This window comes from Phasianus colchicus, chromosome 9, assembly GCF_987193195.1.
Source record: "Phasianus colchicus chromosome 9, bPhaCol1.hap1.1, whole genome shotgun sequence".
NCBI lineage: Eukaryota > Metazoa > Chordata > Aves > Galliformes > Phasianidae > Phasianus > Phasianus colchicus.
The window spans coordinates 6971439-6996884 of record NC_143444.1 but is presented as its reverse complement, the minus strand read 5'-3'; the positions used below and the strand labels follow the sequence as shown (position 1 = coordinate 6996884).

Genomic DNA, 25446 nt, shown 5'->3' with positions numbered 1-25446 from the left:
CTCACAGTCTTTACAACCCAACAAAAAGCATCACTGCAGTCCTTCCCACCCAGTCCTGGGCAGAATGGTTAACACCTCACCCTCATGGTCCAAGGAAGACCAGAGCACCAACAATGGTGAGCCCCTACAGACCACCTCTAGATGTTTCCTTTGGGTTTTCCCAGCCTTTAAACTGCCAACTCCCACCATTCAGCCCATGGGAAGTCCTCTCCAGTGCCTGCTACAGTCAATGGGCAATGAAATTGGGTAAAAAAGCAAAGCACTCGTTACTTGCATCATGCTGATACCCTGGGGTCAGCAAAGTTGGTGATCGCTGCTACAGACTTTCCTGCTACATATCAACAAAAAGTGGGGAAAGTCAATCTGTGAAGAGGAGCTCAGTGATTCAGTTTTTCAGTGATCTCACTGGCCAGACCCTTACCAAAACTACACATAGCTCTCGTGGAAAAAAAAGAGGTTGCTAGTCAAGCAAACCATTGCAGTTGAAATGGAAAGACAAAGAAAACTCATGAAAACAAAACAAAGAAAACACAACAGAAAAAAAAGCATCAGTTCTTTGCTGGATAATACACAAGATAAAGCAATCTCAACCATACATCAGGAATTATTAGCCTGTAGCCAGAAGCACTTACTGGACACCGAGTTGAATCTTAATGGGCACTAATCACCACTAGAACTTACAGTCCTCTCCATCTCCAGGGCTTCTTCAGGGAATCGGGGATTTGCCTGCGACACAGAGGTGCCTGCTAGAAGAGCTGATGATGAATTCCAGTAGGGTTCAATAGCCCACTTTTCCTTTGTGGCTTTATTATTTTTTCTTTTAAGTGAATTATCCCTCTGTCGTGCTGCTGACACATTTTTGTCTCTTTTGAAGATAAAATCACAGTTCTAATTCTTTTCTTCTTCTTCTATGGTAGAGCAATCAATTACAAAAGGAGCAGCAGGTTAGTAAAATATCCAGCACACACCTGAAGAAGTCTCATTTAATAACTAAGGCACCATACATATTATGCACTTTTTTTTTTGGTTTAGCTATAATAGCAGTTTGCCCACAGGAGATACGTCACTGCCCCACTGAAGTGTAAATATCACAGGATGGCACAGGAAGCGCTGTAAAATTTGCTTTTTTAATTTATTTTTTAAAAGCTTGACTTGCATGCTTCCCAGAGGCACTGTGCAGATTAATTAGCTCATCTTCATAGGCCGTTTTCAAGATATAAAGTGCTATGTAAGTAAGTACAATTACTGCCTGATGGAAAACAAATCTCCTGAGGCCCTACTTGGAAAAACCCAATAAACAAGGGCTGCTTCAAAAGTAATTTTATTGTTGGCCTGCGATGTAAGAGGAGGACGTTAGTGGGATGGCAGTAAAGGTTGAACCTTCCCACCAATATTCCATTCCTTTTTGTTGCTGTGAGACAGATGGTGACAGAGGGTCACCTGTATCCGTAGTAGCTTCCTTGGAAATAAATTGGAGGCATTACTTCTGGAGCAACCTATGTATAACTGACAATAGATTTCTTGCCTCATTGTAGCTTTCTCAGCCAAGTTCTGCATCCTCAGCTAGAACTAATTATTTGGAAGAAAATCTCCTAAGTGGATCAGAAGCACAGAAGGAAACCTGCCGTGGGCCACAACAGCAATCCTTACCTTCATGAAGCAGAGCAAAACAAAAATATAAGGATTCAGTTTTCAGCACTCTAGAGAGAAGATGCAGGACAGCTCATTTGATTAGTATGGTGCATTTCCAGCCAACACTACCTGTCCATTTTGGTTTGTCATGAGAAACTCCAAAGTATAGCAGAGCACAGGCTGAGAAGAGAGGGAGGTACAGGGAAAGAAGAGACAGGTTCAGGCTTCCCAGAAACAACACACGACCATGGGAAATAAAAACTCAAGTGGCAGTCCCATGTTCCAAGACTCATTAAGATAAAAAACATGATGATTTTAATAGTCTGCCTAGCACACTTACTGAAACCTATGGGCTGTGAGCGACCTGGCCTAGTGGGAGGAATCCCTACCTATAGCAGGGGGTTGGAACTAGATGATCTTGAAGATCCCTTCCAACCCAAACCACTCTATGATCCTATAAAAACAATATGAACATGTGCATGATTTCACTGCATGAACCCATTCACTGATTGGTGGCAAAGCAGGGAGACAGGAGTGTGCACACACGTGTGCAACAAAGAAAATTTAGTATATTTAATTTCATACCAACTTGAAGTGAGATGCACCTAATCTGATATCATAAATATTTGCATTGGCATCTATCAGTTCATGCTAAAGCAATAAACCGGTCAGCAACGAGTACTGGAACTAGGAGTCTGAAACAGATTTAATTACATCAACCTCTTCTTTTTTTTTTAATTTAGCTCAGTGTTCAAATTAACTGCTGAGGAGCCTTCAGATAAGGAAATTCAGGCTGTAGGAAGATAGGTTAATTTTCCATTAAGTGTTAAGTTGGCTGTTACTGAAGGAAAAAAAGAGCATATACACGGTTGGGTGGAGTGTAATTACTTTTTGCCACAAGATCAAACAGCTATAAAAGAAAGCCTACAACATTTAACAATGCACTCGGTAAGTTCATGCACGACTTAAGGTAGATTTCCCTAAAGAATTTCATAAATACCTTTTTCTTTTTTTTTTTTAGATGGGGAAGCTAAGGAAAACGACAGCTTCCTTCCTACTGAACTGGGCTTCAATTAGAACATAGCCAACACATCTGCCAAGTGGCCCAAGAGCTACCATATAAATATGCTCATGTAACAAAACCTTCAAGTCTTCTAAAGCAATTTGTTGAGCAGGCTGGAAGCAGAGGGCAGGGATGCAGAACATTTCCAAGAAACAAACCCTAACGGAGCACGTGGCCACACGAGAGAGTTCAGACTGTGTGTTCATACCCCTGTTAATTTCTGCTCTAAAAAGGTTTAAGATCTAAAGAGATAACACTGGCTTCATGACGAAACTTGGCTCTCGGTGCAGATGATCTGCAGCCAAGGGAATAAAGTTTCAGCAGCGTTCAGAACAAAACAAAATCCTCTGGCTTTGCTTGGGTTAGACAAGAAGGAAAAGACAGCAGCTTGGCAATTTTCTGTATACAAATAACTGCAATTGCCCAGAGGGAATGTCACTGAGACATAGGCATCCTGGTTATACCTAGCCTCCCCAGAGTCTGTTTTAATTTCAAGCAGAGCTTTCTCAATTCCTCTCATCCTTCCAAGGCAGGCAAATTGTACTGTGCATAGTCCAAATTTCAGATTACTTTGGGGCTTTTCCCAAAGTTTTCTAACCAATTTTTGTGGATGCTGAAGATAGCAGGACACTCGTCATGCAGTAGGTGCTTCTCTATGTAGCTCTTGGGTAATTTAACAATACTCAAAGGCAACTGTATTTTACAGGAGACTTACACAAACACAGCATGGAGCTGTGATGAACAACACAAGTACAGAGCAGTGCTTGCTGTGCTGCTCCCAGTCATCTTCCAGCTGCTGGGTGCTTTTTAAAGGTAGAATTTTGACACAAAAGACTTGCAGGTAAAAGAAAAAACAAAAGCAGCAACACAGAGGATAGTCATTTAAAAGATACATCTGATCCCTTGGATTCCCAGGTCTATATCTCTCTCATGTATGTTTGTGCACCTATATACAAACAGGCCCATGCAAGCCCAAATCAAGCAAATCCAAAGAGCTGCAAACAAGTGAAGTCAACACATCTGTATCCATCCTCCTGCCAGGGATAGTGCTGTGAGTGAGCATACAACACACACAACCACTTCCCTCCCCCAGAGCTCCTGCTCTGCATCCCAGCTGTGCACGAGAGCTGACAGGAGATGGGTATTTTGCACATTGCAACATAATGAAAGAGCAGACAGTGCTGTGGGGAAAATTCTTTCATCAAAACACGTCACAAATCTGTAAGGCTGAGATACTGGGAGCTGTTAACTGCATTTCTCCAACCTCCCTATCTAACAGATATGCTTTACAGGCAAGGCTGAGTGATGGAAGAGAGCCCTCTTTCCAGCATAGTTTTGTTAGAAGTTGCAGGAAGGGTATTATTTCAAAACCCTGCATATTTCTTAAATCTTTCCTGAACACGAAAGGTTTGGTGCATTGCAGATTTTTTCATTGACCAGGTCACAAACAATCTCTCTTCTTCCAAAGCAGACCATCTCCCTCCCTCCCCTCCCAAGCAGTCACCCTTTTCAGGCATTCATCCCACACCTCGGCGCACCAGGACTGTAATTACATGGTGTGCACAGAATAAGTCTTATTTATTCTTTCATCACAAAGTACTCATTCCAACTGGAATATGCAGAAAGCAAGGCTCAGCTTTGATTTAGCTGCAAACAACCTTATGTCTTAGAAGCGGCAGTTACTGAAATAACCCCAGAAATCTTTTCAGCTAACGTCTGTTCTCTCCTGCCAAGTTTTTTACCTGAAGGAAGAGCATGGGCTGTATGCTTTCTCGGTGCAATCATCCCACGTAGGAGGGCTCAGCAGCAGCTTGCAGACCTACCATGAGAGGCACATGGCAGGCAGCAAGGAAGCTAGATGTGACTGAACCGATGTGCTGTTGCTCGCTCCATCTCCAAGTCTCTGGACATATCACCTTTTACAACAGCACCGAGGCAGCATTTCTGCACAGCTTACCGGTCACCTGATAGCTATGCAGCATGGATCCAGAGCCAAAACAGATTGGTGCTTCGTTTTTATCACTTCTGCCCTTGTTTGCCTGATCAGAGGATTTTCTGAACTCAGCAGAATTGATAGTGAAAAAAATGAGCTTGAGTAAGTGCAGTATGGGTGATCGCTGAGATAAAATCCATCAACTACTCAACTAAATCCAAAGATCAAGAAGTTAAATGCTATTTTTGCACCTCAAAATTTCATCTTTGCTAAATTTCAAAACTGTGCAGTACACCACAGTGCAGCAAGGAGGTGACTGCTGTATTTACCACGTGCATGTAAATATCTCCATATATTTTTATATCTACACAAAGCCTTTCTATACATACAAAGCATTTATATGATCAAGGAAGTCAGTACCTAAAGGGATGCTGTAGGAAAGAAGGGGACAGACTCGTCAGCAGGGTCTGTTCTAACAGGATAAGGGGAAATTGCTTCAAACTAAAGGAAAGGAGACTAGATACAAGGAAAAAGGTTTTTATGAAAAGGGCAGTGAGGCACTGGCACAGGTTGAACAGACAGGTGTGGGTGCCTTGTCCCTGCAGAGACTCAAAATCACATTAGATGGGGCTCTGAGCACCTGATGGAGCTGTTCAGTGCAGGGAGTTGGACCAGATGGCCTTTAAGGGTCCCTTTCAGCTCAAACAACTCTATGATATGGTTCTAAGTCAGGGTGCCCCATTTTCTAGCTATTTGCATTTTCCTGCTCATCTCCCAAGTGGAGCACACTGCAACACATCAAAAGCACTCTAGTCTTGCTCCCTATATATTTCTGACATGCTGAATTGCCTCCAGGTTCTCAACACTCTTCTTAAGCTGGCAGGCCTGAAACTGGACTCAGTATTCCCATTATGTCAGCAGTGCTGGGATCAGGAAATCAGCACAACTGATCTTCTATTGTCATGTTCCTGTTTGCAAAGACAATCTCTACAGTGATGCTCAGAGAATGGAAACTCTGGAGGGCACAGATATACCCAAGCAGGAAGAGCAGATGCTGACAGTAGGCTGGAAAGGATGGGGATAGGAGAGCAGCGACAGAATTCAGCTATTAAAAAACACAGATAGAGCTGAGGTACTGAAAGCCTTCTGGTTCTCTGACAAAAGAAGGTGCATCCACAGCCCAAAAGTTTGGAAGATGAGCCAGGGCACGATGCAAGGGGAGCAGGCACTGGGTATACAGTGCTGTCTGTATAAAATCTCCTACAAGGCACACACACCTTGCCTACCCAGACCATCCTCAGCCTTGGTGACAATTCCACCTCCCTCCAGCCAAGAAATTCCAGAAAAAAACCACTCTGAATTGGTGTTTCCAGACACTTGTCAGCAACAAAACAAGCTGAAGGAGTTCCTGCCTCCTCTCCTCTCACATTTGGCTGCACGTTGCTCTTGCAGAACCATTCCTCAAGTTGTGCTGGCACGGTCATCTACAAGACAGGGAAGTGACTTGGATTAAGAAATAGCTGCAGAAATAAATGACTGCACAATGCAGGGAGACGAACTTACTCACTGGCAAGGGGGAAGGGGGATGGAAAAAGTCTAACTCAGAGTTGCTGCCAAGTGAAGTGTCAGTCAGACCACTGCTCCTCTATGCCAGAGCGCCTCGTCTGTACTCCAGTTTTGTTTACAGCAATTAGATGAGTGAAGGCAAGAACGAACACACTAGCATTTAACATGTATGGAGGGCACAAACTGTATTTTCCCCATGTTTTTAGACCCAGTGACTGGAGAGAAAACAAAAATTCTCAGCACGGGTGACTCATGGTGAAGACAGAAGAAAGATGTGCACAGAGCATCGTTATCTTTGATCTGCTTTCATTTAGCACTCACAGTCTTTTATCAAAAACCTTTGTGTGAGATGCAACTGAGAAAGCACAGGGTTAACTTGCTTCAACAAGTGAAAGTCTTCATTTTCTTCTCAGATGACTCTGTCTCCAAATATGAACAGAAAATCCATTTGCATCAACATTAGCTCTCTACATCATTAGCCCTCTGCAATCCATTTGCATCAACATCAGCATCAGAGAATCTCAAAAAACTCCCCCCCATGATGCTCTCTCCTAATAATTTCAAAATAATTAAAAACATCCATTTCCTCACTTGCAGTCCCTCCCTCTATTTCCACACATGCAGGCAAAAAAATCCCTTCCTCGTACCACAAAGATGGGCCCAGATGCCAGAATCAAACTTTCACTATGTATTCTCTTTAACAGCTCTCATTTAGTATGAGCAGGTGGTGAGAAGGAAGCAAAGCAAGAAGGAAGAGCACTATTTTGGGTAAGGAAGCAATAACTGTGCTACTACTCTATTAAATAGCATGAATGGTGGAAATTTGAATCATGCTTTTACTGTATGAATGGTTAATTTCAATACACTATTATAAACAGCGATCCTCTCCCTCTGCATCTCAAGACTGCAATCTCCCTAACAAAAAAAAAACCATACACCTGTTGAGAAAGAGCAGGATCTGAATCAGACGTGGTGACAAGCACGACGGATGCATTCGCTTGAGTTTTGTGTTAACCCTTCCTCCAACACTCAGGTTCTGGTCTCTAGGGCCCATAACACACTTCATAAAAAAAATGAGCCCACTGAAAGCAATGCTTGAAAGAAAAAGGAAAGAGGCTGTCAGGCTGGAGTCTGGGATAAATTACAGCTCATTTTTAGTTTCCCTGAATGGAAGCACTTCTGACAATAAGAGCTGCCAAGACAAAACCCTAGCAAGAAAATGAGATAGTTAAGAGTGTGCCTATTCACCCTCAGATAGGTATTACTGCAATGATAGAGATTACTTCCCAAGGAAATTTCATGGCATATATTTAAGAGGGCTGGATTGCACAGCTGTGTGTACAACGTCCCTTCCAGACAAGAATTAAGAGTTTCAACACTGGAAGCAATCTCTCTGCTTCCTGTGAGCAGAGGGCAAGCTCTTAGGCTAGTAGGCAGTGAGCATCCTCCAGAGCTGCATTTTTTAGAATGATCTTGCAAGTTTTTGCTGTTGAAACAAGTCACTTTCTATCTTGTGTGTAATCTGTGTGTCCGTCCCTCTGGCTCTCGTGCAGGGGTGACTACAGTGGTTTCTGCCTGCACAGAAGGGATGGCTCAGCTGCTCCTCCAGCAGCTGCTGAACCATCACAAATTACAGCTTACTGCATTGAAGTATGTAGAAATTGGTGCCTATCTTAGTATGCAGGACTTCAAACCGTGATGGGTCAGCAGCTGCCACACAAACAGCTGAGCCAACCCTGCAGCAAGGGTAGCAATGAAAGAGATGGCAAGAATGACTCCAGCAGCCCTTGGGTAAGGCACACTTGACTTAGTGTTGACCTCTGGTGAGTTACACATCTCTTGCTTCAACCTCTCTGCTGTAACATGGGTAGTTCCTCTCCCACACACTTCCTAAGAATGGTGCTGCATGGATGTGTGCACATGGCTATAAAAGAATGCTGCACATATTCGCTGTTAATTAATTAAGCACTGCCACACACTGTTCCAACTGCTCCATTTAAATAAAAATTGATTGATCTGATAATGATACTCTTCATGTTTTATAAAGGTGCTACAGATAAAGAAAATAAAATACATCACCTGATTATTATTATTATTATTTTTAACAGCAAGAGAGGTACAGGAACCTTACTGGGAGAAAAAAATACAAATGTCATTGCCATGTGCTAACCTCTGCGTTAGTGCCAGCCCCTAGAAACTCATCTACAGGTAGCAGTTCCTGATATCACCAGAAGATGCACAGCCTGCTCTTGCTGTCATGCACATGCCTTCCTAGGACACGTGAGATATTCTTATCAGCTCTGCTTAGCATTTTCTCTGCTAGGTATTTTATCAGCCTCTGATGTGCTTTCAGGTTTTGGTGTGCATTTCAAAGCTATTTTAGCCCTGTTGTCATCCGTACTGCTGGCGATACATCCTGGCTGCCACTATCCCCTTCTTACACTATAAAGATGTCCAGTGGTTTCCCACACTGGTCTGCCCTCTGACAAAAAGTAGCTTTGACACAAAGCTACTCCCACTGCTCTCCCTACCAACCCACATTCCTTATTAGCAAGGCGTAATCATGGTATGAGGCACTTCTAACCAGGATGTGAAGACAAGGAAACCTCACTTAGGGTGCTGCTATCAGATTATGCATAGCCATCCCTCCCACTTACTCCCATCCCTTCTCACAGATAGGACATTGCTGCATTTTTCTCCAGCTCATGCCTTTCTTCCTCCCCACCCCACTGCACATCCCCTTCCTTTAGTTACACACTTTGTTGACGTTTCCATTTGCTAATGTTCTCATATGGAGAAGATGATGTGGATATGGGTTTCCCTTGTGCTGTTAATAGATTCCTGCCAGGCATTCATTTAATAGCACACTACAAGATGCGGCATGCATCTAAAGTAGTCACAAAATACACTGTAATACACGCACCCAAACAGCACAGCCATCCATTCCCTACAGCATCCGAAGAAAAATGAAGGTTGAGAGGTTACGTGCAAAAATGTCACACTTGAATTTCCACCTATTCAAATGCTCAGTGATGCCTATGAATTCTTCTCCATATTTTTTGCACATGGTATAGAAAAAGTAAGCACTGGAATCCCCTGGATTTTAGAATTCTATCTAACTTGCAAAGCTGTAAACAATGCTTGTTGCCTAGCACAGCTGTGCTAGATGTGATTCCCCTGCCATCCCACCAGCCACACACCTGGAGCAGGTACTTTGCCTGGAGCACAATGTAAATGTGCTTAATGCTGCTTTTACTTCCAAACAAGAATGAATATTTGTTCATACGACAAAACAAGATGATCATTTTGCACTGCATTTGAAATGCCATAAATAAATCCGATGGGAGTTATGTTTACCTCTCTCACCCCCCAAGTATTTTGCAATTTCCCTCCCTAAATCACTGACCTGCCTCTTTCTTCTCAGACTCCTAATCCATGAGTCAAACAAAACAAAACAAAAAAATCCCTATCTGCCTCCCCCAGATAAGGAAATGTTAGGTAGTGCTACAAGCAAGTTAGAACAAATAAGTGCTACACTTGCAATCTGTTAATTAATTATTCAGAAGAGTGGGATTCTCTATGTTTAGCTTCACAGTAGTTTCTCTTCTGATGACTTGAGTGTTATATACTTAGAAAATTAAATTCTTTGCCATAAAACACACAAGCCTATGAAATAAAAAATACCTTACCTGCTCTTCACCTCTGATAACAATGTAATCACAGTGGTCTACTGTTTATAGGTGCACAATAGTTTCTGTTACAGCTCCTTCTTTCTCAGGATTGATATTTCAGAGATGAACTAAAGAAGGATTGCTCCTAGCTCCTATCAGTAGCTCACAGCTTATGCTTAGGCAATTTTTTGCATGAATGGGGAATGAAAAGAAGAATTCCTCTGTGTGTGGCTGCTGCCTCCCCTAACTCAGTGCCTTGGAAAGAGCTGTAACGATGCTTTATGCAGCCAGATATGGTGTGGAATAAAGAAGGGAGAAAAACCCTGAACTGGACTTGGGAAACCATTGCTACAAAGCTTTTGTCACAGCAAAAACACCTTCAAGCTACCAGCAGAAGTCGTATTCCTATCGCACTGCCCCAGCACTATCAGCACCCTCACACACACAGTTACAAGCCTCCATGTGTCCCACAGCAGCTCAGCTTCTCCAGCACCCCGCACAGCCTCAGTGACACCAACCCTGCTGTGCAAACCCTTTTGCACAGACAGCACCTGGCTGCAAGGTGCCGACCTCCGCGGGCTGCTGCACAGAGATGCTGCCTGGGAAGCACGTGGCTAGAAATAAATAAAACCCATCCTCTGCGGTTCACTTACCCAGCTTGGAGGCCCCATCTGGTGGGTACTCTGGGAACTGGCCCTCGGAGGGCACGCTCACTGTGCGGCGCAGGCAGCGGCCTTTGGTGGCATCTTGAGGCTCCTGCAACCCCTCGCTGGGCACCTGGGGAAAAAAAATGCAGACAGCTGTTAGCCTGCAACCCCGCTGAGAGCATTGCTTTCCAAACGGAGTATTAGTAGCAAACAAAAAGAGAGCATTCATCTGGAATCGCAGAACGGTTTGGGTTGGAAGGGACCTTGAAGCTCACCTAGCTCCAGCTCCCTGCTGCAGGCAGGGCTGCCATCCACATCAGATTTGTACTGAAGGCTGTAAAAGATGCATGAGACGCTGCACTATTTTAGAAGCTACACTGCCTCTCGCAAACTGGTTCCGGCATTTCCTGACTTTCATGCACTTAGCATTAAAAATGACCTTAAGAGAATGCTGCTTGTCACTACTGCCAGTCTATTTGTCTCCTTCAAACAGCGCTCATTTTTAAAAACACATTTCCCAAATCCCCAGTGGTTACCTCTGCTATGGCCACTCTCTTTGTTGGTACATATTTACAGCAGCTCCTTTGCTAAACGATCTGAGGTCAAACAGAGTAATTTTGTTAAGTTTACGCTACACTCATTCAATGAAGGTCACAGGTTAGATTTTCATTCAGGTTTCATCTGGAGACACCACTTGGTCTCTCTCTCTTTGGCACACTCTCTGTTCTTCAAAGCATGTTTTTGGAGGGATGCAGCACGCCCTACAAGCACTGAGGTGCTGCACCTTGCTCAGGGAACTCATTGAAACCACACTACGCCCCACACTTATGCAGCTCCTGTGGGGTAGACTTCTCCACCATCTGACTTATAGCTGAGAAATTCACGCAGTCCTTCTTCTTTTAAGTGCCCTCCTTCAGTACCTTTACTCTCTTTCTGGCACAGGATGACAGAAACATTCTTTGTATCCAGCGAGGTGAAGGGCTGGCTTGAAGCACCCTGCTGGCAATGTGTAAGAAGGGTGACAGTGGCCGGTAGGACAGCCTAGGGGCAGGGACAGCTTGCTTCCAGGGCCAAGGAGGAGGTTGGTGGCTCAGCCCACGCTGTCTTTTGCGTCCTTGGGAAAAGCAAACAGGCAACAGCACACTGCAGCAAGTGCCGAAAGCAAACCGACCACTGCATACCAGAGATAGGATTTATCTTCAGAGAGGACCTGAGCCATTAGCAGGAAGAGTGTCTGAGGGTTGAGGTCCTGCCCCTAAGCCACAGCACCTTCTTGTACTCACCATCCACCCGGACCAGGAAAACGTGGCTGGGTCGCACACCAAAGGAGGGGCATTGATGCATTAACACTCATCTGGTGCAGAACAGACCTCACCAGAAAAAGACTGCTTTTGTTACAGTGCCTTGAGAAACACCTCATACTATTATTTCACTAGGGAATTCTGCAAGCTGCACCAGGAGCAATACTGCACCAGGACTGAGGAGAACCACTAAGCATTACAAAGTCAGGCTCGAGCAGCACTTCAGGCTGCCAGCAGGTTTTTGTGCAGTTTTGCTGCCCTGCTCTTTGACCTGCTGAGACTTCAAGCAACTCTGAATGGCCCAGCCCTGCTCTGGCTTGCTGACAATCCTGACAATCCTGACCATGTTTCACTGGTGATTTCCAAAATGTAACAAGGGCAGGCTCACAGCTCAGGCTTTCATTTCTCAAACAGTATCACAGCTCACCTGCTGCTGAACACGCTTCTTAAGTATAAACCTTGTTCCTGGGATTTCTAGTATGATGATGGAGAGATTTCAGATGAAACAGAGGAACAGCATCACAAGCATTTAATGCCACTTAAAGTAAGCTGGGAGCTTTAAAAAAAGAACAGAAGAAGGCAGAAAAGAGCTTCTCCATTGCAGACAGATTTTTTTTTCAGACCAGAAAGACCAAAAAACTTGAAAATCCACAGCCTCTTCTGAATTAATAATTGGGAAGTTTGGAATCACATCAACAGTTACATAACAATAAAGCTCTTCACTTTAGCTTTTGTCTTCCTTGAGAAAGTTAGAAGCTGGCTAAAATCCTAGTTTAAGAATCCACTTTAAAAATGTTGATAAGCATTTCTTGGGGACCTTGGGAGGCAAGTAATTAAACTCATTTGGTCACTGAAACAAATCTTATGCCTGAGTTGAACTTCGACAAACTCATATTTATGGGCATACTGGATTAGTGGTACCAAAAAGGTGAGGCCTGGGGTGTGGGGGAGAAAAGGGAAGAGCCTATCACAGCAATAAGAGATTTGCATTTGCAGCTGAATGCAAAACTGAAGGATTCTGCAGGACAGCAGCCAAGTTACAGACAGTGACTAACCCAAAAGCAGCCCGAACCCAGATGTATTCATTTCTCACATCCCTCATGAATGTGCTGTGCAATGGGTTATCTATCAGAAACTGCTGATCAGAAACACTGACTCATTCCCTTTTCCTGTTTCAGTGCCTCTGTTTTCGCAGGCACCCTATATGGTGCCTTCTTTAGAAGTGGGTGCTCACAGCTCTTGCCTATGGAACAGGTTTCACTAATGCTGAAGACATCCACACTCCTGACAGTGGGAAATTGTCCTCCTCATATAAAAAAGAAACACTGATTTGTAAGTGAGAATCAGCCTAGACCTGTTCTCCTAGTCTTGGAAGATGCTGCTAGGTGTTGCCACACCACAAGATGTTCTAGTAATTGCACATCTGTCACTGAAGCCTCCTTATTTGCTAAGTCGTCCCTCACGCCCTTACAGGTGCTCATTCTCTTTCTACTTCCTTTTTGGGTCTCAGTCTCTTCCCTTCATTAATAATCTTCATTCTGCAATCTCACCTATTTCATTTTATGAAGTTGATGAGCTGACAAGTAATTAATATTTACCTACGCTGCACACGGTGATACTCTCAGCCTATTTTTGTCTAAGCAATTACAGATATTTTTGGACCAAGTTGGACCAAATTTCTCTGATTCCCAACCTACTGTTGTGCTTGCACAGTGCCAGTCTGTCTGCACACACTGTCCAAACCGCCTCGTCAATAAATCTATGTGGGAGTGGGCAGAGAGGGTGCTAGAAGAAAAAAGGTTTCTTACTCATTGGTTTACCTTTATTCTGTTATCTCAGCCTTAAAATAAAAGACTGCACAATGCATGATGCCGCATTCCAACTGAAAGCCATTTTAGCAGTTATTTGAAGCAATTAAGACATCCTTTCTTTTCCTCTTCACACGTTGTACATGTTTTCCTACCTTTTGGCTTTCCACACATGCTTGTATAATGATTCTACAAAGTACCATAAACATCAAACATTTCTGTTCCCTTTCAATTCCACATGAGCTGAGCTTTCTTAGATTCCTGTTCTGGGAAAGAACAAAGCAGATGCACAGAAAATCCAAGGAGATGCCTCGGATGCTCCACACCACATTCACATTACGCCAGCTTTGAGATGACACAAGTGCTCTGTGCAGCTGGGAGGGCACTGCTGTTAGCATCTCTTCCTTCTTCCCTCCCACCCATCCCCTTACTGATGTGTATCATTCTGTTCCTCAAATTGTTTCTAAGATCCTCCTCAACAGTCCAAAGAAGATCTGACCGACCTGCTCTATCAGCAGTTTCCACATTCAGGGCAGGAACCTCTCCATCTTCCTGTTGCCTCACTTCAGGTTAACAAAAATCCTTCTCCAGGATCACCCTTCCAACAATTTCACTCTAAATATCATTTTACTCTGAGAATCTGTTTTCTGCATTTTGTGCTCCTTCCCCTCCCCCCCCCCCCCCCTTTCCTCAAACCTTTAACCCCTACCCTTGCTTAGGAAGGTGGTATCTGGGATCCCACCCAGGGGCTCTTTCCCATTCTCCTACACACTTCATCATTCAGTTCTTCCCAAGCTCACAGGCCTCTGTCCTCTCCTGCCTAGAGACCCCATGTCACGGGGCCTTTCCCCTCCCAGTGACTCACCAAGCATAAGGCACCACGCTGCTGCCCTTCTCCAGGAAAGCTGTGAGGGATCCCTCTGCTTGGGAGGCATTAAAGGTGCAAAATCCAGAGCATCAGCTCCATGCCTCAACCAACATTTCTACCAGTGTAGCTGCTATATTTCTTTAAGGACTTGCATGTACACTGCTGTATGTAGACATTTCTAGATGAAAACCACCTTTTATTTTCCCACAGGCACTTGTGCCTGCTAGGAGTTCCCTTTTCCCCTTCACTTAGTGCAGTCCCAATTTACTTTGAAATCAGAACAGCCAATCTGTCTCTAACTTCTGAAACAAATCATATTATCAGCATGTGGAGTCACACCTGCACCAAAGGCATGTCTGCCTGGCTCATCTGCACACAGCATTCTCCAAAACAAGTTATTTCTCATTGTGATATTGCTGGCAGACTCCTTTGAGAGCACGTTACAAAGGTTTCCTTTACTATACTTAAAACCCACGCTGCATATGCCCCAACGTGGAATTTCTCCAGCTTCTAGGAGAAAACAGGCTAAAACAAAGTGCATTTAAATACCACATGTAATGACTTCACATCAGCGATGCTTCAGAGTTCCCATATTTACTCCTCAGGATCTAAGCAAGAGGCTCATCTGACTCCAGGCAAAATGTTTTAACTGTAAGTGGTAAGGAAAATTAACAACCCTTAAGAGCATGGTTACCACCTTCAGATAATTATTGCTGATATGAGCCAGTGTTTTTTTTTCAATTATGCTCCTTAATGCATCTCTTAGTGAGATGCATCCTTTTAGCCCAGCTGTGCTGGTAGAGCACAGCTTTAGGAATACTTCTCATGTCCTTACATTTCTTCAGGAGATACCTTAATTCCTTAGGTGACATTCCTGTCAGACTAGAAAAAGAATTATGTAGTAAACAAACATTATGATATGGGTCTTCAATTTTCCCTGCATTTGATTACCTCTCCTACAAATTAGCATTGATGCTGTTCCATTCTAATAACTCAAGTCGTCCTCTAAACCTTTTCCTCCCACTCTCCCCATGCAGGGAAATGCTTCAGCCCTTGTAAGCACACCTAATCAAAGCTCAAGATGGATAATGCTTAGTGCTACACTGGGAACAGGTCTCATGCTCTCAGCTTGCAAAGAACCCAGGCCATTTCCAAAATGCAGGAAACCATGGTATTAGATTCAAATTCATAGACGTTTACAGACAATAAAGTCTATTTCAATAATCTGAAATCATTCCTACTTTATAGCTCCTCCTGAAATATTTAAATGGCAAATCTATAGCAGAGTAATTAAGCAAACAAACCCAGGAACATTATCAACTTCTCAAGCTCCTGTATTTGCAAGAGCCTGTAGACATTAAATACAACAAGAAAAACAATACTGTGGTGTATGCTTGAGAAAGGACTTATCACCATTCGTTTGCCCACAGTGCTTCAGACAACTAAAATATGCCTATTCTTTAACCATATTGACACGACCTTCATACCAAGGCACAATGCCAAGTCCTACATGCTATATACACATACACACAGTAATTTTATAATTAAAGCAAAGGTTGCAATAGCTTTGAGTATTCCACGCCAACGGCCACTCAATCCTGTAGATTTAGCAAGAGAGAAGGCAAACCCTTGTCTCAAACAATTTACCTTCTGACAGCAGCAAAATGACTGCAGAGCATGAAGGTTGCACGCTTCCTCTACTCCAACACAGGCACCAACAGAACACTTTTGCAAGCTTACGTCTGCACTGACGTGAAGTTTAGGTAGCCATGGTGGCTTTAGCTCCATTAAAAGCAGAGCTAGCACAGAGAAATGCAGTGGCAGGCTGAAATGCTGGGCCTAAAACTCAAGCAGGGAACAGTGGATGCACTCATTTTGTTCTGTGCAACACCTGGGCCAGCTGTTTTGTAACTCTGCATGCCATGCCAGCTATATGCACAGAACTGGTTAGCTCTCCCATTCACACACTCGATTTGACTTGTGAGCAGCTAAAGAGAAGGAAAAAAAAAAAATAAAGAGAGAGGTGAAGAAAGCTGCCTTCCTGTGTTACCACGGAAGGCCGACGTGTGTTCTCTCACCTCCTTCTCCCTGTTGAGCAGCACCAGCTGGCTGTCAGTCAGGATGCAGTACTTCCTCTCCCATGTTGTCGTCTCGGTGTAGGGGGACTGGCCGCAGGACAGCCTGTGCGTAGGTGGTCCTTTTACATCTGTGAACACAGAACGGGGATCCTAGCATCATTAGCCCGTCTCATTAGCTGCCCTCCTTCAGCTCTGTAACTCTGCAGCAGAGCAGTGAGCTGTACTTAGCACCAGCATGTTAAAAGAAACTGCTAATCTTGGGAGGCACCATGGGGAAGGGAGTGTGAGGCACACCATGAATACTTATATGTATCTACAGCACAGCTTATGAAAATAACAACACCTGAGAAGAATATGAATGCTGTCGCCGAAGACTGAAATACAACCAAAAGCAAAGAGTGACAGCCTGCACGCAAACTCTGCTTCCTTCTGAGAAACGTGGACCCTGGGTGTTCTCTGCATCTTAATAAACCTATGTGAGACTGAGGGCAGAGAGACATAGGAAGGGAGATCGAGAGCACGTCAGGAGGCACAAAGAAAGGGAAATCTCAGGGGGATGGCACTGAATTGGGAAGGGCTTCCTGGCATCTTTTCAGCAGGGAAGCTGTCAGATTAAATCGTGACAGACAGCAGTCTCCCAGCATTTCCATCCAGCCACAACCACTCTGGTGACAAGAAACTAAAAAGTCAATTTGCCTCAAGACTCTCAGCCTCCAGCTCCACACCTCATTGTGCCTCTTGCTACAGGAATTTTCCTCCAGGACCAGAAAGGAGAATCACAGAATGGCCAGGGTTGGAAGGGACCTCAAGGATCATGAATTTCCAACCCCCCCACCACACGCAGGGCCACCAACCTTCCCACCTAATGCTAGACCAGGCTGCCCAGGGCTCCATCTAATCTGACCTTGAACACCTCCAGGGGATCCACAACCTCTCTGGGCAGCTGTTCCAGTACCTCACCACTCTCTCTGTAAAGAATTTCCTCCTGATGTCCAACCTAAATCTCCCCTCCCTCAACTTCAAACCATTTCCCCTCGTCCTGTAGTTATCAACCCTTTCAAAGAGTTGATTCCCCTCCTGTTTGTAGGCTCCCTAAGAGAATGCAGACAGAAGCGTGGCAGCCATGCAGGTGGCACTGCCAAGCAGGTGAGCCCTGAACCAGAGCTGCTAGGCAGCTGGGCACACTGACTGCAAGCCGGGCAGCTCTCTGACCCAGCTCTGCAGCTTGCTGAGCTACTGCCAGGGGGATAACGCTGCAGAAAGCAGCACTGCCCCATCGCACTCGCTCTGCAGGAAGCCAGCAGCCCCCCACGTATTTTAGGAACCCGTAAAGCAAAATGAGTGTTGAAATCCTGCTCAAAGAGCTTCACAGCTTTCGCACGCGGCTAAGGACGATGCTTGCCATACCTACTGCGTGCATTCACCACTAGAGGCCACTGAATCCTCAGGCACCCGCCGCCTGCAAGGGAACCACGTTCCAAATCCCACCTCGTTACTAACAGAGCTGCGACATCTCCGTGCTCTCCACCTACTCACAGCAGCTTTGTCTCAGGGCCCACTTGGAAAGCTGGAGAATTAAGCTGCAAAGCAGCTCTCGGTACGCAGTTCCCTGCTCACGTTGCGTTAGGATTTTGCATTAAGATTTTGTGGTCGCTCAGAGGATTACCTGAAACGTGCAATCCAATATCTTTAAGCAGGAAAAGGCACAGAACAGGTGACTGAGAATAACAAATGAACTGAAATCTCTCTTTGTTTCCTGGCTGTCAGGTAGGACCATTCAGAGAAGGAGGGATGCTCAGAAGCACGCCCTGCACCACACCAACCAATGCTTGCTTTCCAGCAGCCACAAGCAGCACTGCACAGGTCCAGCGTACCCAAATGTATGTGTAGGCAAAAGCAGGGTTTGGGGAAGCCACCATGGTCCCTGTGCATCCTCCACGTGCTGAAAGAGCCCAAGTGAGGAGCAGCAGGCCAGGAGCATGCAACAGATGCAAAGTCCAGACCTTGGGATGCAGTCTTTTGGGTAGAGGAACAGAAAATCAAGGGAAAAGGGATGGAGAAATGCGGTAAGGGAGCAACCCGCTCTGGGGCTTCCTTTCCCATGACACTGCAAAACCCTTCTGAACCACCAGCTCCAGCACACAGCCTACTACACTCACAGCTTGCCCAGCCCCACAAGACTTTTGCATGATAACTTCTACTAACTAAAGGCTTTGGCATCGAACCATCCAATCGATCTGCGGGCTGCACAGAAGGATTAAAGAACAGAATGGCTTCTTCCAACTGCAGTAACAGCTCCCGGACTTCAATGAGTCATTGGGTGCAGCAGGCCAGCCTCGGCTCCCTGCCAAGCAGGCTGGCCATGCTGGAGGAGCGTTCTGCAGACTGCTGGCAGCACAGCGTGCCACCTCGGTGTCTGGAGCTGTCAGTCACTGCTGGAGCACACTGCAGCTTTAACATCTCATGTGTTAGCGACCTTCCGAACGCATGCCAGGACACAGCCTGGCAGCCCTGCAGGCTGACCAAAGCTGCCTTCCCAAACAGAGCAGTGACTGGTGGTAAATGACTGTCTAAAGCATTGGATACCTCTGCTTCTCTCCCTTCTCTGATGCTAGAAGCCCGTCTTGCAAACCACAGGGAGCTGAATGTGTAAGGTAGCTGCCTGCAACAACCACAAGCTTCAATGCACTCGTACCTAGCAGCCTCCCTGCCTCATTCCAGTCCTTCCCTGCCCGAGCAGCCAACCTCTGCCAACAGCTATAACTTCAAACCTTACCCTGAAATACTTTACAAGTTCAAACTGAAGACTCCTGGGGACTTTGCACAGTATCACATATACGCTTGGTTGCTTCACAAAGCCCATTTTGTTTTCCAGAGTTCTTCATCTTTGGTTTTCACTTTATATTCTTGGCCCCAATGTGAATGCAATAAAACCCACCGATCTCTGCCACTAATGCCCCATAAAACTGATTTAGCAGCACTGATCGGATCACTAAGGGGAGGTAAAAGCAAGAAGTCCATATGTATCGTATCTGGGATTGCTTTAGGGAAAGGTTGAAAATCATGGAATTGCTTGAGTTGGAAGGGACTCTTAAAGTCCATCTGGTCCCAGTCCCTGCACTGAGCAAGGACACCCACAGCTCCATCAGTGCTCACAGCCCATCCAGCCTGACCTTGGTGTCTGCAGGGATGAGGCACCACCATCTCTCTGGGCAGCCTGTGCCACTGCCTCACCATCCTTCTTATACCTTTATCAAGGGTGCCATTTCTCACCTTGGGGTCATTCTCTTTCATCTCATACAGAATTATTGGTTCATACAAGCTCGGGTGTTAGAGAGCAACTCACTGATGAATGTACTAAAAGAGATGCGGGAGGAGCAACTGACAGCTTTGAGTCTGCAGGCGTTTGGGTGGGATGGGCTCATGCAGCCACACACCTGGGCACGCAAGCACTGCTGAGAGATGCATTGCTCTACTCTGGTGCAAACCTTCTCCTTCTGCATCGCTACAATGAGGCATTCAGGAAGGCAGAATCAGTTAGACTGCACACGGTATGAAAGGTCATGCCTTATGTGCCTTCAAATGCTAATATCAATTAAGTAACAGCTTGGAAGAAATCCCCTTCTCTGTCCCTGCTCCCTGCTGAACCGAGCAGCGCCGCTGCCCGCCTGCCACATCCGACACAGCTGAAGAGCTGAAACTGTGCCGTTTTTCCTCGGGGCTCTGAAATGCCATGAGGCACGTTATAAATATCCACAAAGCTCCCATTCTCTCAGCCAAATAACAACTTGTACCTTATTATTAACTACAGAACTTAAAGAGAAAAAAATGGGGGGGGGGGGAGAGGGTGAGGGGGGAAGGAACAGTCATACTGCAACTGCGTATCGAAAAGAGGTGTTGATTGGTGCTGGGAGAAGGAAGATGGAAAGAAGGAGCCAGCGCCAGGCTGATCCTGCAGAGAGGGATAAGGCAATTTATGAAAACTGATGGCAGTTGAGGGAGTAGTACCAGTGCTATCAGATGGGAACGTTACTGAATCTTCCACTGCAACCACGCAACAACAAAATTTCCAAGCGCATTCATAAGTGGAGAACACTTTCCAAAATGCAGGATTCAATGGGTACGATTGGAGAATTATTTCCGAGCGATGTCAAACGTTCCAGCAGCATTGAGCCCCCAGCAGCTCTGCCATTACCAGAAGGAGGGCATCTTCTCTTCAGAAGAAGTGAAAAAGACAGAATTTGCAAAAATCGGGCCAAGAAATCTACATTAAAAGCAACAAAATGACATAATTCACATCTTCGGTTTCTTTTGCCAAAAAGCACTCTCCCTGCTATCAATAAACACAGAAAAGCAAACCTCCATCCCAGCGATGACAAGAGCACCCCTGGCATGAGTCAAAGCCTCTTTTCTGAGCCAAGCTCTTCCTGTGGTGAAACTGAGGGCTTACTGAAGTACTTGCCAAATGTTCATCGACTTTATTAGGGTCTGTATTCTGCTCCTCGTGTTTCCAGCACGGAGCTGCCAAGCAGCTGAGTAACTAACAGAGCGGCCAAGCTTGAATGCACGGAAGATTAGAAGGAGCCCTAACACCTCCTGACAACAGGTCTACCCACCCGGTGTCAGTGTTTCCATGATGGTTTATGTACTTGCCATAGAGACTGGACTCAGAGAGCTGTAGGTAAATGCTGTTGTCTGAGATCGGGACTCAGACCCACACAGATCCGCATGGGCAGGCAGCTCAGGTTGAATAATCGTCAGTTGGAATGTTCATCAGGCTGCTGAACAGGAGTTGAAGCTTCAATTGCTACTGATGTGAAGCTTCCTGACAGACAAGGGGCAATTAAGAGGCTCTAACTGAACCTGCCCTGTCTCTAGAAGGTGATGAAGGTAGTGATTCAGTGGAAAGACATGGCAGGAAGGGAAGTGTGCCATGTCTCAACACGCCACGTTCCTTAGACCTACACTTGGTAGGAAGGCAGGATTTTTGCAGAAGGAGTTACCAAGGCAAGTCAAAATAAACAGCAAAGTTATGTGACATAAAGCTATGTGTATCTGTGACTATTTCAGACTGTTACATAGCATTGAGATGAAGGTCCACAGGATCTGGATCTAAAGCAGAGCAGAGAATTTGAGAACAAGCCCAGGCCCAGAGCAGCCCTACTCAGTGCAAAAGGACAGGTAACCTCATGGCATGCACTTAGGGCTGCTAGGGAAGGCATGGCCAGGCAATTCCACTGTATCTCCTGCAAATAAATACATACAGCTTTTGTTTACATTTCCTATTTCACCAAGCTCAACTCCCAACTTGAAGTGATACTTCCTGGTCGTGCCTGTGACCCAAGCAGGCTGCATGCATCTTCCCATCTAATGATAGAGACGGATCTGGGAGAAGGCAGGGATGCTCATCCCCAAGCAGACAGCCACTATGATGTCCTCACAGGGAACACAATACTCACGACTAAGCAAGCAGCACTACAAAAGAAATCAGCACATGTTACCAAGCAAGAGAAAACATGAAGCTCCTAGGGGCGACGGCTTCTCTGAATCACAACACTAAGAAATATGACCAGGACACGTTAGAGAAACGAAACTTGTTTTTGTCAATTTATTTGAAATCACAGCATGGGCAGTGGCTGCAGGTCTTCTAGGAAATATCTTACGTACTGTGAGACGGAGCATGACTCACTTCCCTATCTCTATCACCGTAGCACAACTCTGACACAGCAAAGAAGTACCTACATTTTCACAGCAGGTGGAAGACCTCTGTCGTGAAGGAGGTGTGATTTTAAGCACAGAAAGCAAGAGCAGACCCTTTAGGATGAGAAGCATGCTGTTTGTGTAGGATGTTATTAGAAGGAAGCATCCAGTGTGAATTCTCTGTTATATTTAATAGCTACATGCAACAACCTTCAGTACACAGGCAAGCTCTTGATTCAGCTCAGTACAGTTGTTCTCTTCCAGCAGCTGCATGTAGCAGTGCCCAAATTCTTCTAGGGAAACCTAATATCAAGAGGTGGGAGGCAAGGAAAGCTTAGCAAAGCCACCAGATTTCAGGGATCACAAAAGCTCTCCCACCAACTGGGGAACGCCAAAGCACTACCTGGAAAATCCATTCTATGCAGAATACAGCTGTAAAAGGTTTAAGTAGATGAAAAAGGTATTTTAGAACCTGGCAGAACTTACGACCAGCACCATGACTTTCTCAGATTCCAATGCATTTGGCACAAATTCTTTACAAGATCGTTAATCCTTCTAGCATTGGCCAACCTTGCAGTAGTATCCCATTAACTTTCTGCTACTCTTTTATTGGTCAGGCAAAGCTTAAGAACTGTTTTTCCTTTATCCCACTTGAGAATCTCATCAGCCACAGATTGTTAGAAAGGTTGTTTAGCCAGATGCAGTTTGCATGCCCCATACTCTAATGGAAAGCATCACAACAGCAATCCATGTGCCATCTGTGAGCTTTCCCTTCCCTACTACCAGTGCACCACCTCTGGGTGATGGACTCTCTTAACGTTTCAGGATGAGAATGCTGGAGGTAGTTGCTGCTCACTGTTTGGACATGGAATTTGGAGCGTTCTCCCTCCAGCTGCTGTAAAGCTGTGGTGGGATCTGCAGTGGGGTGGAGGAAGGCTTGGCTTTCCAGCTTTGAATTCCCCAAGCACAGCAGCCTCACCTCAGCACAGGGACAATGTGACTAACCCTAGAAGGCTGAAGAGTGAGTATCAAAGTTTTACCCAGCAGACCAGAGCCACAGGCCGGATTCTTCAATTTCCTAGAGACGTTCTGTATTAAAATGTAAGGAAAGATTTTTACATGGGAGAGGCTAAGGCATCAGATCAGTGGATGTCTAACGATGCTGAGAGCCAGCCAAGGGCTGTCTCCTTTGCACCAAACAAGAGAAAAACCCCAGGATGGTACAGCTTAATAAATCTAGCATCCTCCAGAACGATGAGTTCTCGCTGCTTCTCCTCCTGTTGACATTGCTCCTGCCCCCTCACTCCTGCACTGTGACTTGTTTGCAGAGATGCAGCAGGCTGGCTCACCCGGCTGAACTCCCAGCCAGCTGATTTTCTCACTCCCCAGTCAGAACATCTGCCCTATGCTGGCAACTTCGCCACTTTGCTTATCAAAACTCAGTAATTTTCACACTGAGGCTGCGCGTACGCTATGAGACGAGCCAAGATTCCCACTCTTGTTCCACCATCAACCACACAACTCAAAATCAAACCTTCCCAAAACACGCACTACCAGCCCCTAATGACAGCATCCCCAGTACCAAAGCCTCAGCACAAGCCCTAGAGTGCAAATGCAGTTTGGCCAACGAGAACACAGCCACGAGATCTGAGATTTCACTGAGATTTTCCTTTTCAGAAGGAAAAAAAATCATGGAGACATTCCAAAAAAAGAAACCACAAGTCTTAAAATCTTACGAGTTGTTCAGCTAGCAGATGCTGAGTGCGCCAACAGTTCGAAGCTCTCCTGCAAGTCCTAAAAATGAGAGTTAAGGAGCTAGCAGCAAAAGCAAAATTAGGCATAAAGCTAAAATTGGTCTGGCAGGGTAACTGATTAGAAAGCAGAAAGCTGCACCAGTTTGCTGTCACCGTGCAAAAGGTGTGGAAGCTCTTAATAGCAGTTTAAAGCCGCCAATTAGCTTCAACACTGCTGAGCTGCGCTAAGCCTCTTACACTCCGCACAGCCTATCGCTAACCTTACGGAGGGTAATTGAGCCTTGCCTCTCCCCTCTGTTCCTTTTCTCATACATCACAGCCAGGTTCGTGAGAGACAGCGTGGAAGATACGTGTGACAAGTTAGCATCTTCTCTGATGGATCCATGCCAGGACCCCAAAGCGTGTGGTCATTGATGCGCATCGATGGGCGGAACCAACCAGGAAACACAAGGTGATCATGGTGGGAACCTTTGGAAACATGCAGGTGAGCTCCGGGCTCAGCCCAGCCTGCAAACAGACAGCTCCTTGTAGGGCTTGGGCAATCCCATGACATCACCCGCAGAGAAGCTGCGCTCCGTGGAAAAAAACCAGCTTGGTTCCCAGGGTAGTCAGCAGGGCTGCAAACCTCCTGTGGCCATTCAAAGCCATCGCTGTGACCCTGCCTGCAATACTGAGCAGGTTTTCCTTCCTTCTCATTCAGTGCTCATTCTTTGTCCAGGACCAGGAGTCTTTGCTCCTGAATATTAAGTATGTGTTTCTTTTGGTTAAATCCCACTTGGCCTACAAAACGCTTTGGAACCTCAAAACAGAAATGGATATTACAAACCTGAAGAGAGGATTATAAAAGATTACATGCCCTTATTACCGAGCTGCCAAGTTCTGAGAAGATTCTCAAGTGACACTTCTCCCTAAAGCAAGGAGAAGCTTTCGTGAGAGCTTTAGGAAGTGGGAAATGAAGAACAGCAGAAAAGTTAATTATTCTTGGGAGAAAAAAATCCACAGTTTCTTCTCTTAATTAATGTAAGATCCTTTTCTCACCCAGCTCAACACCCTTCCCCCGTTCTGCTCTCTGTAATGCTTACTCTCACCCACCCTAATCTGCACCTCGCAGTCTCTCCAGCAGCAAGCAGTCTGCTCTGGTTGCTCTTGCATCTTTATTCCTTGCAGCCAGCCTGCAGCACTGCAGGAAGGAGGCTGAGGAGAAGCATCCTGAACCTAAAAAGGACTTGGCCCAAGGCAGCTTTGGAAAAAGAAAACAAAGTATTTGAAAAAGAATAACCAATTTAAAAGCAAAGACTTTTCAGTTCCTGCTTATTTTTTGGTTGCATAAGATTATAACGTACCTGTGGTCAAAGCTAGAAAAACATGCAAATGCAGCTTTGTTCCCCATCCTTGCCAGCAGACACTCACTGCCTGGCTTCAAGA

General features: G+C 45.4%; 1 protein-coding gene across 12 annotated transcripts in view; it reads right to left on the bottom strand.

Annotated features, from left to right (window-relative positions):
- The window catches only part of RASAL2 (RAS protein activator like 2), a 149504-nt gene that overhangs the window by 63330 nt on the left and 60728 nt on the right, over positions 1-25446 (bottom strand). For all 12 annotated transcript variants that reach the window (XM_090145985.1, XM_031595566.2, XM_031595567.2 and 9 more), the window contains exons 2-3: positions 16568-16695; positions 10519-10642 (exon numbers count right to left, since the gene is read on the bottom strand). In XM_090145985.1, the coding sequence (XP_090002111.1) occupies positions 10519-10642; positions 16568-16695 (252 nt within the window). The remainder of the gene's footprint in view (positions 1-10518; positions 10643-16567; positions 16696-25446) is intronic.